This window comes from Salvia miltiorrhiza, chromosome 8, assembly GCF_028751815.1.
Source record: "Salvia miltiorrhiza cultivar Shanhuang (shh) chromosome 8, IMPLAD_Smil_shh, whole genome shotgun sequence".
Taxonomy (NCBI): domain Eukaryota; kingdom Viridiplantae; phylum Streptophyta; class Magnoliopsida; order Lamiales; family Lamiaceae; genus Salvia; species Salvia miltiorrhiza.
The window spans coordinates 7,469,919-7,486,326 of record NC_080394.1 but is presented as its reverse complement, the minus strand read 5'-3'; the positions used below and the strand labels follow the sequence as shown (position 1 = coordinate 7,486,326).

At 33.3% G+C, this 16,408-nt stretch overlaps 1 protein-coding gene across 4 annotated transcripts; it reads right to left on the bottom strand.

Annotated features, from left to right (window-relative positions):
* Positions 1–687: 687 nt before the first annotated feature.
* On the bottom strand, positions 688–7,026 carry LOC131000515 (uncharacterized). Of its 4 annotated transcripts, XM_057926463.1 has the most exons (7): positions 6,863–7,017; positions 4,769–6,216; positions 4,070–4,738; positions 2,647–3,708; positions 2,343–2,565; positions 1,054–1,563; positions 688–977 (listed from the first exon to the last, which is right to left on the bottom strand). In XM_057926463.1, exons 2-7 carry the CDS (start codon positions 6,044–6,046, stop codon positions 907–909), a joined length of 3,813 nt encoding a protein of 1,270 aa, XP_057782446.1. In that variant the 5' UTR covers positions 6,047–6,216; positions 6,863–7,017; the 3' UTR covers positions 688–906. The 4 variants fall into 4 exon arrangements, with proteins under 4 accessions (XP_057782446.1, XP_057782448.1, XP_057782445.1 ...); XM_057926465.1 differs by having other exon boundaries at positions 688–966; positions 4,070–6,216; positions 7,010–7,026; XM_057926462.1 differs by having other exon boundaries at positions 4,070–6,216.
* Positions 7,027–16,408: the final 9,382 nt, after the last annotated feature.

Here is a 16,408-nt window from a genome sequence, read left to right as displayed (position 1 = left end):
TTTCTTTCAAAAATAACGCACCCTTATATGCAAGTGAAGTGATGGAAAATTCATGGATATTCCACTGGTGATGAATTAAACATGACATTTGCAACAAATTGTTATTAACAAAAAACACTAAATAAATAAATCAAATAACCAGTCACCTTAAAATATTAAGCTATTCAACATATGTTATAGAGAAGCAAATACTCCCTCCGTCCACGAAAGAACTTCCTATATTTTCTTTTTGAGACGTCCACAAAAGAACTTCCTACCTATTTTTGGACTATACCCCACCACTTATAATCCTCTTACTTTTCTTTTCACAACTCTCAATATTAATTATACGGAGTAATACATTTTCACCACTCTCAATACACTCAACTATCTTTTATCCACTCTCAATACACTCAACAATATTTTTTCTTAATACCCGTGCCACTCTCTCCTAGGAAGTTCTTTCATGGACAGAGGGAGTATTTAAAAGTGGCCAAATGTAAGCTTCAGTTATTTACTGAGCCCATAAAACCAGATTAAATAACTAAATAAGGAGAGCTTGATTTTTATGAACTCAGCCCAGCCCAATTTATTTTTCTTCTGCTCTTTTGAGTTGGGGCTCAATTTAGTTGCTTTGTAAATACCACTGCACTTCGCAAAACAGTAATTAACGAATTTGAAACTCGGCATACTGCTCTTCCACACAAATTAAAGAAAATAATGAACTTTTTTTCTCCCATTCTTTTAGATTACGTTAATATTGGCTAATCATCATCACTAGTACAAAAATCGATGATAGGAAGATTCTGCACAACTATACAGCTTTACCAGTGAGTAATATATGTGCAAGACTCAGCTAGATTTTGTATACACAATTACCAGCGAGGGATGACAGCTAGGTTTCACAAAATGATCGCAGAAAAAAAGTTAGTCGTCATCAGATAAGCAGATAGCAGTAGCTGCTTCGGCGCAAGAGCTCCGGTTACCCTGCAGAGCACCTAGTGTATCACAAAGTAACATTGTTGTAATGACCCAAGCTCGAACTGAATTCAAGTAAAGATGAAGTATACTTACCAGGTAGCTGGTGATGACGATGATGATGCCCCACATCCATTAGCATATCCAATGATGTCACGGATGTACACGCCACGGCAGGAGGATAACCAAGAAGTCGAGGATTGTGAGAGTTTGATGGCCACCGTGGATCTGCTAGAGGCTGTTGCTGTTGCTGGAGATTTTGAAAGCCTGATATCAAAGTAGCATTGGGCATGGATGGTGCTGTAGCAGTTATAGGAGATTGATACAGTGGAACTGAGGAATAAATATCTCCTCCAAAATGCGGAAGACTCATGGGATGGACTCCATTGATGGCCGAGTGTCTGGACATAGCTTCAAAATATGAAGCAGGTCGTACAGATGGAGCTGCAAAATGTTGGCTAGTGATAGGACCAGCTCTCGTAGAATTAGGAACTGATATCTGTTGCACGGCTTGCCCAGTTAGTCTTGCAATGTGCGGGTTGGGAGCAGTAGCCCCAGCAGGCCTAACCAAGTGTTGATGGGATTGCATGGAACTGGATGGAAGACCTGCAACAAGAACCACCATTATTCCAGCGATTATTCCACATTACAAGTGCATAGTACGTGGTGCAAACAAGTAAGATGGGACGATCTATCATAGCAATTCAAAATATGTTATCAGTCATTGGCCTGGGCCATAACAAAATAATGTTACGAATTTCACCAGTACAGCAGTTCCTTAATTTGTAACTGAAGGAGAGCCTGCACGGTTTGTCCTCCCACTCTGTGTGGTTGGCAATTATTGTTAATGCAGGAGCAACCGTTTTCAACTAAGATAAGAAGACACCAGCTCAAATAATGTTCTCTAACCAGGAAATAACTAATCATAATACATGATGTCTATAAATGAAATATGATAACAAACAAAAGTTAGGAATATGCAAATGTTTGAGAATTTTCAAGAGTATATGGTGGCCCACTTTGCTAAAAGAGTAAGAGTAAAAGAAAAGAAAAGGAATGAAAAAGAAAAATCACCACCTTCAGTCAGTAGCTTAAACCCATCATTGTGTGAGGTCTCAAAGATATTTAATACTACTAATCAATGTTTTTAAGTGGAGATATTTGTTGACCAAGAAAGCACAATGCATTCTCAGGGAAAAATTTCAAATGATCAAATATTAAGTGAAATTACACCAAAACCAGTAGAAATTAGAGCTCTTGACTACAAATCCTTCGTAAAATGAATTCATCTAAATCGCCTCAAATGATTTGTTATTATGGATATAAATCAAGTATCCAAATTGGATACAAACACAATGTAGAAGCAAGAACAGTAAATAATTTACCTTGCAGCATTAGGGGCCAAAAAGACCACATGTTCAAACAATTAAAATTGAAACCACTAGCCAATAACTTATTCATCAAAATTTTCTTCAGCTTCTGGTTAAGTCCATTGTTCTTCAGTGTAAATTGTGCTTGGGCATCCTGAGATTTGAGATGGTATTTCTTTCGTACTTCATCAACAAGTTCCCGTATCTCTTTTATGTATTCAGATTTTAGCCCTACCATCTGTTAAGAGAGAAGGATCTGTTACAAACATCGCTAAAACCTACAAATGAAATATTAGCACCTACAAATTTAGAGACTGACCATTTCTACATGACTTTTCTGCAGTTCTTCAGTTTCTTTCTGAATCTTTTGCAACTCAAGTTGAAGTGGATCAGCAAGTAGAGATGGAGAAACTTGATCACTAGGAAGATGGCTCACACCTCCCAGCTGTAGAAAAGCTTCATGTGGGATTTCATTTGTACTCAGCACCGCTTCTGTAGCTACATTATTCTGGACAGAAGTAGATATCTGAACAGTTGTTGCAAGGGAAGGTTGACTGTCATGTCCAACATCAAGAAAATTACTTGGTTCCAAATCTTCCCTTAATTGAGTCATGGATTCATGTGAAAGCATTTCAGTCTCAGCAGCTCCAGAGGAATTTCTTACCAGATTATGGTTTTGGCTTTCAAGTTCAGGGTATAACAACTTATTACAGCAGACAGATGCATCATTAAGCATGAGCTGCAGTTGCTCATCGCTTTCAACTGGTGGTGCATCAGTATGGGATTGCACTGGGGTTGTGCTGTCAGCTAGTACTGAATTTGAACCTCCAATCTCCATATTAACCTGATTTGTTACAATTAGTGCATCTTCATCTTGTTGTTCTGTACTGGACAGCAAAGGTGATGTATTGTTCAGGTTCTCTGGGAATGAAACTTCAATCCTTGACGTACTTTGAGTTTCTATTGCCGGCACATCTTGGTCTCGGAGTTTGTTATATGATTCCAAAGTCTTTGCAGCACCAACAAGTTCTGCTGCAGCAACAGGGTCTGCAGTGTCAAATCTCTCTGAGTCTGCAGCTTCTATCAGAGAAGTCACTCGATCTTCAACAACTGATGTGTCTTGGTCTCGCAGTTGTATAGAGGACTGCTCAGCTATTACAGTGTCAATGATCTTTAAGGTTGAAACTTCAATTCTTGATGAACTTTGAGTTTCTATTGCAGGCTGCTCCCTGGCTCGTGGTTCAATATTTGACAGAGGCTCTCTTGCAGTATCAACAAGTTCTGAAGCGACAATCTCAGAGGGAGAAGAGTTTACCTTTCCTAATACCTGTACACCATGGCCTTGTATTTCAGCAGAAGCCACATCTTGATCTTCTCGTACCTACATCACATATTCTATTGTCATCTCATAACAAGCCATTTCAACAATACTTATAAGACAAAGGCAAAATGAGAAGGGGTTGTTATCTATCACTGTCAAATGAATTTGGCATCAGAGGAAGGGAAAATGGGTTGGGGATGGGATTGGGCATATTTGTGTGAGAAAGAACATGTATGTGATGTGTGCCTGCACACATAAATATTATAGATTCTAAAAATATCACGTTGAAGAAACTTTTACTTAAATCCTGTCTCCAAGGTTCACTTACAGATTCTAGAACTCCTAGCTTTTAAGCAACTTCTATATAAAAATAAAATAAGGGAAATATAAGTCATAAAATAGCATATAGAGAGGAGCATACTTGTAGTGGCAACAGGGGATACGGATGTTTGGAAGCTTTTGTTGGCTCCGAAGTTTTCAACACTTGTCCAGCTAAATCGAGATCATCAATGGTGGTCCTGTCATTCTCATTTTTCTGGTTTAGCAAAGCATCAGGCAAATCAATTGCATCCCCTTCACCAAATCCTTCAGTAGAAGTATTAGCAATCAATTCCACTGGGTTGACATTATCCACAATTTCATGAGCATCAGTTTCAACCAATTCTGCAGGAATGTCCTTACATAGCTCAGGTAATTGCATGTCACCAAGAACCCTTTCTCCAGAAGCAGTGAGGTTCACAATTATTCTTTCCGCACAACCAAAAGGCTTTGGTTGAGTAAGCTGCTCATGCTCAGCATCAGGTAAATCAATAGCACCCCCTTCACCAAACCCTTCAAGAGGACTATTAGTACTCAAATCCACAACATTATCCACAATTTTATTGGCCACAGTTTCAGGCAACTCTGCTAAAACGTCTCCACGGAGCTCAAGTGATTGCACTTCTCCAGAAACTCTTTCTCCAGAAGCAGGTACGTTTAGAAAGGTTTTCTCACCACCACCTAAATGAGTATTAGTACTCACACTCACAGAGTTATTATTGTCCACAATTTCATTAGCAACAGTTTCAGGCAACTCACTCTCAGATGGAACCTTTCCAGGCAACTCACTCTCAGATGGAACCTCTCCATGCAGCTCGAGCAGTTGAACGTCCCCAGGAACTTTTTCTCCAGAAGCAGGTAGATTGGCAAAGATACTTCCCCCAGCACCCACATGCTTTGGCTGATTAATCTTCACAACAACAGCCGGAATCCGTATATCTGAGAAAGATATTCCACCTTCATTTCTCTGACTACTATTTGTTGCACTACTTGGATTTCCATTAGGGGAGTTACATGCTACTTCCTCAGCTGTTGCACCACCAGAATTTCTGGATTTTACAGAATGATTCCCCTTTATAGTTCTACTTGAATCATTATTTTCTCCATGCTGCTCAGTTAAGGGTATCACATCCTTAGCACCTAGGATATGTGTTCTCGACCCAGAACATCTAGAGACTTCTTCATGTTGTGAACCAAATGACTGTTCTTTGCAGTACCCTGTAAGCGTGCTAGAGATGCTGCCTTTTGCTTCGGACAGCCAGCTAGCAGCCTTTTGGATCTCCTCTTTTCTTGCAGCTAATTGTTCTGCCTCAAGAACTTCAAATTGCTTGTCCTTATGGAGTTTGTTCTCCGCCATTTCCTTTGCAAAATTATCATCCAAGATCTTGAGCTTGTCTATTGCTTTTGTAGATTTCCCGTATATAGAACGAATAAAGGACACTTGCAATTTATGATCCCTCTCCATTTTTGATATATTATCCTCCCAAATTCGGTGAAACTCCTGAATTTTCCTTTCCTGTTCAGAAATGAGCTTCTTCATCCGCTTGTCACATTTTTTCTCGACTTCATTTACAGTTTTACCAATATCAGCACTGTTATCCTCCAGTGCTATGTGCTCTTGATCTTCATAATGCTTTTTAATGCCAGAACTCTCTTCAATTGTACTTTTCACAGTTTTTAGATTGGGCGCCCTTCCTCCATCTATATTAGATGTTTCTTTGCCTGATACAGTTTCCTCTTCGCGCACTCTTTTAAATTGAGACTTGAAACTATGGCCAGTCAATTTCTTTTTCTCTGTAACAACTGAGTCTATGGGAACCTTAGACTTTTCAGCTTCCATGGTCACCTGCAATACAGACTTATGCTTCTTCTTCATTCTCTCTTCATTTGTATCCGACTCGGACGAATCGAGTCCCCTACACTGCTTGGAACCGGAAGAACTTGAGGAAAAAATTCCCCTACTGCTGGTGCCCCTCCTAGGAATGCTTGGTGCATTATTCTTCTGAACACTATCAGACTTCCTATTAGTGACAGGAGTTGAAGATGGTATCCTAGGCTTAAGATTCTGTGATTTCGACATACACAACGGCTAAGGATCGTCTTTCTGGTATTTCTGTAGCTAACTTTCCTGCATTCTAGAGCTAAAACTAATGAATGATTCCGAAGAGTTACTTTCTTTGACAATTAACCAGCACTTAATATTTAATTGTTGGTCGAGTAAGGAATCCCTCGCTCTCCTCTACTCCTATTCTGCAACCACAACCACAAAAAGATTATTGGAAACTCTTTAGCAACACTAACTACTTACTCACATGTAGAATAAGTAGCAAATCAAAAATAAGAAAAACACTAAAACATCATACAAATATTACTAAGATTTCCACATATAACATTAAACCTCAGTTGGAATTTCGAGCTAGCAATTGCTTCCACGGATCTTAGATTTCCGTGAGAAAAATAACAAAGCGCAGCACATTATGATCAGAACAGCAGAAGAAGGAAAAAAATGAATTTCGAACATTTTCCTTAGTAAAACCCAAAAACTAAACATAACCTCAAAAAAAAAAAAAAAAAAACTCTTAAAACTCAAAGCTTATTAGTATCGGTCCGTCAATTTCATTAGGAAAAATGCACTCATTCACGACATCTCCCAAAACCACCCAGCAATTTGTTTCTACAGACAGTATGCGCGTGAGTTGGTTACAGCCATATGCTCAAAATAACATATAACAGAGAATCATCCATGGATACTCTAGGAAAACACAAACATGCGACGTTAACAGAATCATACCACATAAAAAACTCATGTTCCAAACGCAAATCAGCAACGAAGTAATGTTTGATGGATACAAGTACTTAACAAACTGAGAAGTAGAAAAAAAAAAAAAAATCGAACCTTGCAGAAAAGAGAAGTAGAAATTTCCAAGAAATGATCATGGAAAAAGCCCTTCATAATGTATTAGGTTTCCAACAAATTAAGCATTAAAAAAAAAAAGCTAAGGAAAATGAGAGAGAGAGAGAGAGCTAGAGGGAAACTGATCACCTGCAGTCTGCCCAAACATTTTGCCGTAATAGGGAGTCTTGCTCCGCAAGACTTTTTTTAAATTCCCGCAACCGCAGTACGTGATCATTATTTCGTACAAGGCTAAAATTGTAAATGTAGCCTAAATAAATGCAAATTAGAGTTTGCAAATTGAACAATCTTTCCGTTCCCTTATGGTTAATCTTTGTTAGATATTCGATCGTATTTTTCCATGTTTTAGCTTTTTTAATATAAATCTATTTACATATATAAAAATTTAAAAATGTATTTTTTTCGACTATGTTCTTGCACATTTATACGAAATACTCCCTCGTCCCACGAATCTTGGCACATTTAGTTTCGGTAAGAGAATTAAAAAATTGTAGATTAGTATTTTAAGTATGTACTAGTAGTTAATTATAAAACTGATAAAGTATGAGAGAAAATGTAATAAAAGTGATAAAGTAAGAGAGAGAAAATTAAAAAAGTGATAAAGTAGAAGAGAGAAAATAATAAAAGTGACAAAGTAGGAGAAAATGTAATAATTACCTTATTTGAAAATGTGTCAAGATTCGTGGGAGGACTCAAAAAGGAAAACGTGTCAAGATTCCTGGGACGGAGAGATAAAATATTTTGAAACTTATTTTTATTAAATAATTTTATTTTATATTTATGAAAATTTAATTAAGAATAAAATAGGAAAAATACATGCAAATTATAATAGTACTATTTAAAATAAGATGTTTTAAGTTTTTACAATTAACGTTAAAATTTAAAAATTGATTCTCTTTTCTGATAATCTAAATTTAATGTATCTCTTCGTCTATACATGTTTCAATAAACTTAAATGAAAAATTAATAGTTTTTTTAAATAATACTATTTTATAAGAGGAAGAGATAAGGAAATTTAATTAATATTTTAATAAGGGAGGTGAAAAGTGAAAATTTTAATGAGAAAAAAAATAATTTTGATTAAAGATAAAATCTTATACTCCTTTCGTCCCTAAAATAACTTCATCTTTTTCCATTTTGGGACGTCCCCCGAATAACTTCCTCTTTCTTTCTTTCCATTTTTGGAAACCTACCCCACCACTAATAATACTTTATTTATTCTTACTTTTCACTTTTCACTACTCTCAATACTAATTATAACATTTTTCACAACTTCCAAAAATAATTATATCACTTTTTCTCCATTATCAATACACTTTACAACTTTTTATTAAAACTCGTGCCGTCTCCAAAGAGAAAGCCATTTTAGGGACGGAGGGAGTATTATGAAATAAAACCAAAAACTTAGAACATCTCAGATTTTGGAGAGGAGAGAGAGTATATACTTAACTTTTTAATATGCGTGAAAGTAGGAGTAGACTACTATTTTTAAGAGATAGGGTTATAGGGTGTAAGACATACGTTGGAATTTGTCAATTTCCTCGACATCCGCGCCTTTGAGATTTTCTTGCGATTTTAGAATAATCATGTATTTTAATTTCTTTTAGTATTTGCATTAATGCACAAAAAGAGTTACTATTATATATTTTTATATACTCCATACAATAACTGCTAATTTAATTATTATAAAAATTATAAAAATAATTAAAAACAAAATTTTATTATAAATATATAAATAAAATATTATAATCACTTAATTTAAATATATATATATATATATATGAACTTTAAGTATAATTGGTTAGTTTATTTTAATCATTAAAACATTAGTATTTAAAATTAGAAGTGTATAACTAAAATATATAATTTTTTTATAAAATAACACTACTTAATAATAAATGCATCACCCGTCCATGAAAAAACTTGCTATTTTTTATATTTTGAACGTCCATAAAAAAATTACCAATTTTTTGGACTATATCTCATCACTTATAATAATTCATTTACCTTTACCTTTTACATTTCCACTATTCTCAATACTAATTAAATACATTAATTATCATCATTTTCAATACACTCATCAATTTTTTCTCCACTCTCAATACATTAAACAATCTTTTTTCTTAAAACCTGTATCACTCTCCCCTAGAAAATTCTTTCATTGACAGAGGGAGTATGACTTTACATAATACTCGCTCCGTCCCACTCTAATAGTCTTGTTTTCTTTTTTGGGACGTCTCATTAGAATAGTCATATTTCTATTTTTGTTAATGATTTTACACTACAAACAATGTGGTCTCACACACCTTTACACATTTTTACATTCAAAAAATAAATTTCTTAATTTTCGTGCCAAAAAGAAACAGGACTATTATACTGGGACGGAGGGAGTAGTAAATAAAACTTTTATTCATAACAAATAAAACTTGTCATGATAGCAATAGTTAAATACTCCTTACTTAATATTATAGTATATGATGCATTACTTAATAAATACTCATTAAATAATACTATCCCTCCTTCAGGTGAAAATAAGTAAGAAAAAATAATGAACTTCTCTTTTGTATAAAATGTGGAAAAAAAAAATAAGGCATTTAAAGACATAAATTTTTGTTATCCCTCATTTTTTCATGATAAATTTATCCATCAAAGTAAAAAAGCATCCTAAGGATATGACTTTAAACTTTATCCAAATTGGGAGTTCATCATTCACATTGAAGAACAACAAGATTTTTTCAACGTTATTGTGCGTATCGAAAACTTCCCTCTCATTTTTGTGTAGAATGAAGTTTATATACATAGGATATGGTATTCAACGTTCTTCTTTGCAGAAACTATGTTCTTCGACGTTGTCCGTGATTGGTCCACGTAGTCAGTAGACTGAGAACTACCGAAGGTTTGACTTTAAGTTCTTTGCCTTCTTCGCTTATATCCATCTACTTGTCCTCTGAGGACAAGCCTTTAGACTGTCTTTTTTTTTTTTTTTTTTTTCCTTCTACTTCAAATTTTGAGTTCTTTTTTTTTCTGGTCACTTATTTTTCGGATTCACTAATCTTCATTTTGTCCAAGTCTTTAGTTTTTTTTATCTGAATATTGATTTTAGTATTTTTTTTTAATCTTAAAAATAAGATAAATTCTCTCGCGTGACCATAAAACTGACTCATAACCCGAACTCATTACCAATTTTATACAAGTAACACTTGTTATGAATAAAAGTTATATTGTATTTCAAATCAAAATGATAGTTCGTATGTAGGGGTGGGACGGTACGATATACCTTATTAAATCGATCATACCTTATACCCAGGGTCGGCCCTGACATTCCGGGGGCCCTAGGCGAAAAGGAAAAAAGGGGCCCCTTAAAAGATGAAGGTTCGAGAAGTTGTAGCATCGTGTAGCATTAACTATAAAGTGCAATAAATTAGAAAACAATGATCAAATAATTATAGAAACAAATTTAGATCTCCTAGCATTTTGAGCAGATAATGAGATAATCAAATTGAAATTCACAAGCAAATAGAGAGAATTAAGAATAAGATAGAGTTAGAATGAGAAAGAGAATGAGAGTCTTGAGAGAGAGCAGAACACTCAATCTTCTATCAATTCAGAGAGAGAGAGACATTGGGGAAAAAAAGAAATGAGAGAGAGACGTTAGTTTGTTGGGAATGGGAAGAGAAAAAAGAATTAAGAGAGAGAGAGAGAGAGATCAGGGACATTAACTTGCTGAGAATTGGGAAAGAAAAAAGAATTAGGAATTGGAAGAGAAAAAGGAATTAAGAGAGAGAGAGAGATCAGAGACATTAACTTGATGGGAATTGGGAAAAGAAAAAAGAATTAAGAGAGAGAGATTAGTGACGTTTATTTTGGACTTAGTAAAAGTAGGAAACATAATTTTTTTTAATTGGGTCAATAATAATATTGGGCTTTACATTTTTTGGGGCCCCTAAAACTTGGGGGCCCTAGGCCATTGCCCCTTTGGCCTAATGAAAGGGCCGGCTCTGCTTATACCTTACCTTTACCTCCGGTATGGAGGAAATTCATACATTTACCTACGGTATACCTTAGTTCGGTATACCTTAAGTACGGTCTGGAGAATATACAAAACTTTTACCGTACCTTTATTTTGGTATACCTTACCGAATTTCGGTATACCGTACTTTCACGGTATACCGCACTTTAACGGTATACCAAAATAATCGGTATTACCGAAATCGAAAAAATTCAATCGGTATACCGCACTTTATATTCGCATACTTGTATGCATTCATGTAATATATAGTAAATTATATAAATGTTATAAGTTACATATAATTTAGTGTTAATAGACAAAAATGCCCACTTCCTTAAGTTTTTTTGTAAAAATGTCATAAGTTATCATATAAAGCATTCTATACTCTAATTATATGAAGTACCTATTTTACCTTTTGATGTTGATGTGTGTGTTTGGTTTTTTGTGAAAGTCTTACACATTTGACCGATTTGACAGTTATCAGTCATAAAAGTCAACGATTTGACAGCTATCAGTCAAGAGTACATATGACCGGTGGGTGGCTAGATAATGTGTCCGCTCGGTCGGACACATGATTTTACCGGGCGGACACATGATTTTATCGGCCGGACACATGATCCGCCACCCAAATCATGTGTCCGACCGATAAAATCATGTGTCCGCCCGGTGAAATTATGTGTCCGCCCGGGCGGACACATAATCTAGCCACCAATTGTTCATATGTATTCTTGACTGATAGCTGTCAAATCGTTGACTTTTATGATTGATAGGTGTCAAATCAGTCAAATGTGTAAGACTTTCACAGAAAACCAAGCAAACCCATCAAATCAAAGGGTATTTAAAGAATAGGACATAGAATGCTTTGTATAATAAGAGAGAGCATTTTTTCAAAAAAAGACAAGGAAGTGGGCATTTTAAATTTTTACTCTATAATTTATATGTTAGACGTAATATTATTTATAATATAATACTAATATTATAACTATGCTATTATATATGTAACTATTATAAGTTAGATGTATAATCTATTGTAAAATAATAATTTTAGTTATATATTATAACTATACTATAATATCAAAATAAACAATTTTATTTTATTGTATGACTTATACTATATACTATATTCTATTTGTTTTTGTATCATTTGATGATATTTATAAATTTATAAGTTATATAGTATATAGTACTCCCTCCGTCCATGAAAAAAAGTCCCATTTGAGGTTCGGCTCGGGTTTTCAGAAAGTTGTTAAAGTAGGTGTAAGTGAGATAAATGTATAATTTATAGGGGTATTATTAGTACAAAAAAGTATAATAAAAGTACATTTTTAGTTAAAAAGTGGAATAAAAGTACAATTTATAGTTAAATGTAAGAGAAAAGGTATGATGTGATGGTTCAAAAAGTTAAATGGGACTCTTTTTCATGGACAAAAAAAAGGGGTAAGTAAGACTCTTTTTCATGGACGGAGGGAGTATATACTATATAGATGTTATAAGTTATATGAGATTTATAAGTTAGATGTAATCTAAGTTATAATATAATATCAATATTAATTACAACTATGCTATTATATACATAGATGTCACACGTCAGATGTATAATTTATTGTAGAACAATAATCTTAGTTATATAATACTCCCTCCGTCCCGGCCAAGACGCTACATTTGCTTTTCGGCACAGGATTTAAGGAGTTGTAGATTAATGTTTTAAGTGTGTAATAATAAAGTGATAAAGTAGGAGAGAGAAAGTAATAAAATGAAAAAGTAAGAAAGAGAAGGTAATAAAGTGATAAAGTAAGAGAGATAAGGTAATAAAGAAATACTTAATTAGTGTTAATTAAGTGTTTAAAATTCATTATTTTTGCCAAATATAGAAATGTAGCATCTTTGTTGTGACGACTCGAAAAAGAATATGTAGCATCTTGGGCGGGACGGAGGGAGTATAGAATATTATATTATAACTGTGTTATGATATCAATATAAATAATTCAGTTATATTAAATTATAATATAACTTACATACTATATTATATTTTATTCACTTTTTCATGTAATATATAGTAAATTATATAGATGTTATAAGTTACATATAATTTGAATGTAAGACGTAATATTATTTATAATATAATACTAATATTATAACTATGCTATTATATATGTAACTATTAAGTTAGATGTATAATCTATTGTAAAACAATAATTTTAGTTATATATTATAACTATACTATAATATCAAAATAAACAATTTTATTTTATTGTATGACTTATACTATATACTACTCCCTCCGTCCCCAAAATAAGTTCCTCTTTGGGGACGGCACGGGTTTTAAGGAAAAATGATAAAGTGTATTTATAGTGGAGAAAAATATGTTATAATTAGTATTGAAAGTGGTGAAAAGGTGAAAAAGTGTTATAATTAGTATTGGGAATAGTGAAAAAGTGAAAAGTAAGAATAAATAAAGTATTATTAGTGGTGGGGTAGTTATCCAAAAATAGAAAGAAAGAAAGATGAACTTATTTGAGGGACGTCCCAAAAAGGAAAAAGAGGAACTTATTTCAGGGACGGAGGGAGTATATTTTATTTGTTTTTGTATCATTTGATGATATTTATAAATTCATGTACAATTGTATATATTCACATAATATAGATTATATACATCATTTTATAAAATTTATAAATATTTTTAAAAATATAAACATAAAAATATATATTATACTATATTTTAAAACTATGGATTTTGATACGATATATACTGCGATTTTCGGTATACCAATATATACGGACAACTGCGGTATATCAGAATAAGGTATTGTACCTTATTACCAGTATATAATGAATATTAAGGTATACCAAAATAAGGTATGATACCGCACCACCGGTATATACAGTAATATTTGGTATATCAGTAATACGGTATCATACCGTGTTCCGATATATACCTTTAATACAGTATTTATTGATTTTTTCGGTATATACCGCGGTATCGGTATACACCGGTATACCCTGGTATCTGGAAAATTTATACCTTTACCTTATCGTAAATCTTCGGTACGGTATCATACCTTACCAAAAAAATCGGTATACCTTATATTCGGTATTTTACGGTACGGTATGGCCGGTATACCGAGTTTTCGGTATATTTTTCCAGCCCTGTTCGTATGCATAAAGCTCAGAGTTGTTATGAATCAAAGTGATAATTATATATTCAACATAAAAGTAATAATCTTTCAAATAAAAGTGACAATTCTTATTATTAAAAGTGACAATTACAAAAGTAGTACTCAATTCAAAGTATGATACTTTTGGTGAGCACGTGTTTTAAAAATTTTGGTGATGAGAGAAAGGTTCTCACCAAAATTTGAAATGAGTGGTTGATGATTGAATCAAAGATGATATTTTTGTAAATAAGAGGTGTTTGTAAGGATAAAAAAATAATATAAAATAGTGGAGTCATGTCTTAAAATGAAAAGTGTCATAGTTTTTGTAGACACTCAAAATGACAAAAATGTCATACTTTTTGTGTATCGAGAGAGTAGTTATTTTGATTAAAAGATAATAATATTGAAAGGCGGCACCCTAATATAGCCAATTACCTTTTAGTCGTAGGAAATTCTAGTCATATAAATAAAAATATGGAAATAATAACATCTCTGACTAAAATATCGTTTTAGGGGCCATTCAGTTTGAAGGATTAGATTAATTTTATGATATTTTGTTTGGTTGAGAGGATTACAGTCCGTGATTCAATCTTGGAACAATGCTACATAGGAAATTAGGAATAGTCTTGCCTTATGAGTCTTGGCTTACCCCCTATGGACAAAATTATTCTCAGACCAACTCAATCTCAGGCTAATTTAATCTCGGCAACCGAACACCCCCTTAGTGTGTAACAGTGTAAAATACGTTGTTACACACTTTTTCGAAAGCGAAAAAGTGTGTAATAGTGTATTTTGAACTGTAACAAACTTTTTCACAATTACACATTTTTACAGTTATTATACACTTTTGCAAAAAAGTGTGTAATAATATAAAATACATTGTTACACGATTTAATGAAAATAATAGTGTATTTTACATTATTACACACTTTTGCAAAAGTGTGTAATATGATCCTCATTTTGGAGGTGGCGACGAATTTTCTGTATTTTTTTAAAAATTATTAAAGGTATATTTGTACATTTATATAAAAAAAATGCTAGTTTTTTTTTTTTTTTTTTATCTTCATGAATATTTTTTTCTTTTACTAGGTAAGAATATCTAGTTTGGCCTATTAACTCTAATATTGATGAATAAAATTATAATTAATACATTAAAAAAAATATCGAATCTGAGTTCAAGGGGAACTGAACCTTGATTTGAACCGAGTCCGACTTGCGTTCTGTAAGCTTACGCCCACCCAAGTGCAGATGGGATCATCTGTCCTACAATTTAGTGTATATCACTCTTAATTAATCTACTATTTTATAATTATTTGTTGTAAAAATAAAAAATATTATATATTAAACTCTAATTAATATTTATAACTAAAAATTGAAATTTAAAAAAGTTATATACCCTAACTTTGAATTAATTAACCCAAATAATCAATTATTAATTCAAATAAATATAAAAAAATAATTATAAATCCTAATTGGATGAGTGAACCCTTGTTAATTATCTTCTTATTATATTAAAACATAATAAATTAAAATTGAAAAAAATATAATTAAAAAATATATTAATTAAGAGTGATACACACTAAATTATGGGACAGAGAATCTCATGTGACCCAAGTGCGCCTCTAAGAATAATGGTTAGTGGTCACAGATTTCCATAAAAAAAATGTTAAGGTCAAAGGTCCCAAAGTTTCAACATTTTGCTTAAAAGATAAAATTAAACTGGGCATAATACATTTTCCAATCCATAATTGACAATAATCTCGATAGAGACGCAAATATAGTTAGAGTAAAATTTTGGAATAGCCAAAATGGATCATAAAATCCAAATTATGGCCACTCATTGAAAAAACATAAATTTTGGCCATTTTTATAGCTTTGGGACGTTTTTGCCCTTAATTGGGCGGACTGGGTAGGGTCAGGAGCGCGGGTCGCGTGCCGGGTAGGATCAAGCGCGCGGGTCGGGTTAGGCACTTATGGAACTATTAGTGCCAACGAAATTTTTTTTTTACTCCCCCTGCCCTGTCTACCCCCCAGACCCCCGACCCCCCACCCCCAAGCCAAAAACAAAATTTTTTTTACTCCCCCTAGATAAAAATAAATCAAATTTTACTTTTGTTATTTTATTTTATGGCACTAATAGTGTCATAAGTGCCAACAAAAATCTAAAATAAAATAAAGTAAAATGGTCTTCTTAGCACTTATGGCACTATTAGTGCCAAACATGCAGAACAAATATAGAAACAACAACATCATCTAAACCCTAAATGGATAATCTAAACCCTAGGGGAAGTGTTTAAAAAGTTCCTTTTGGCTTGGGGGTGGGTGGGGTCGGGGTCTGGGGGGGTAGACAGGGCAGGGGGAGTA

Bases quoted from the DNA above. Each gene is read 5' to 3' on its own strand.
- LOC131000515 (XM_057926462.1), bottom strand. From the start codon at position 6,046: ATGTCGAAATCACAGAATCTTAAGCCTAGGATACCATCTTCAACTCCT. The intron at 3,709-4,069 runs GTATGCTCCTCT...TATGTGATGTAG, and splicing joins ATCCCCTGTTGCCACTACAA to GTACGAGAAGATCAAGATGT. The intron at 1,564-2,342 runs GTAAATTATTTA...TTCTTGTTGCAG, and splicing joins TTGGCCCCTAATGCTGCAAG to GTCTTCCATCCAGTTCCATG.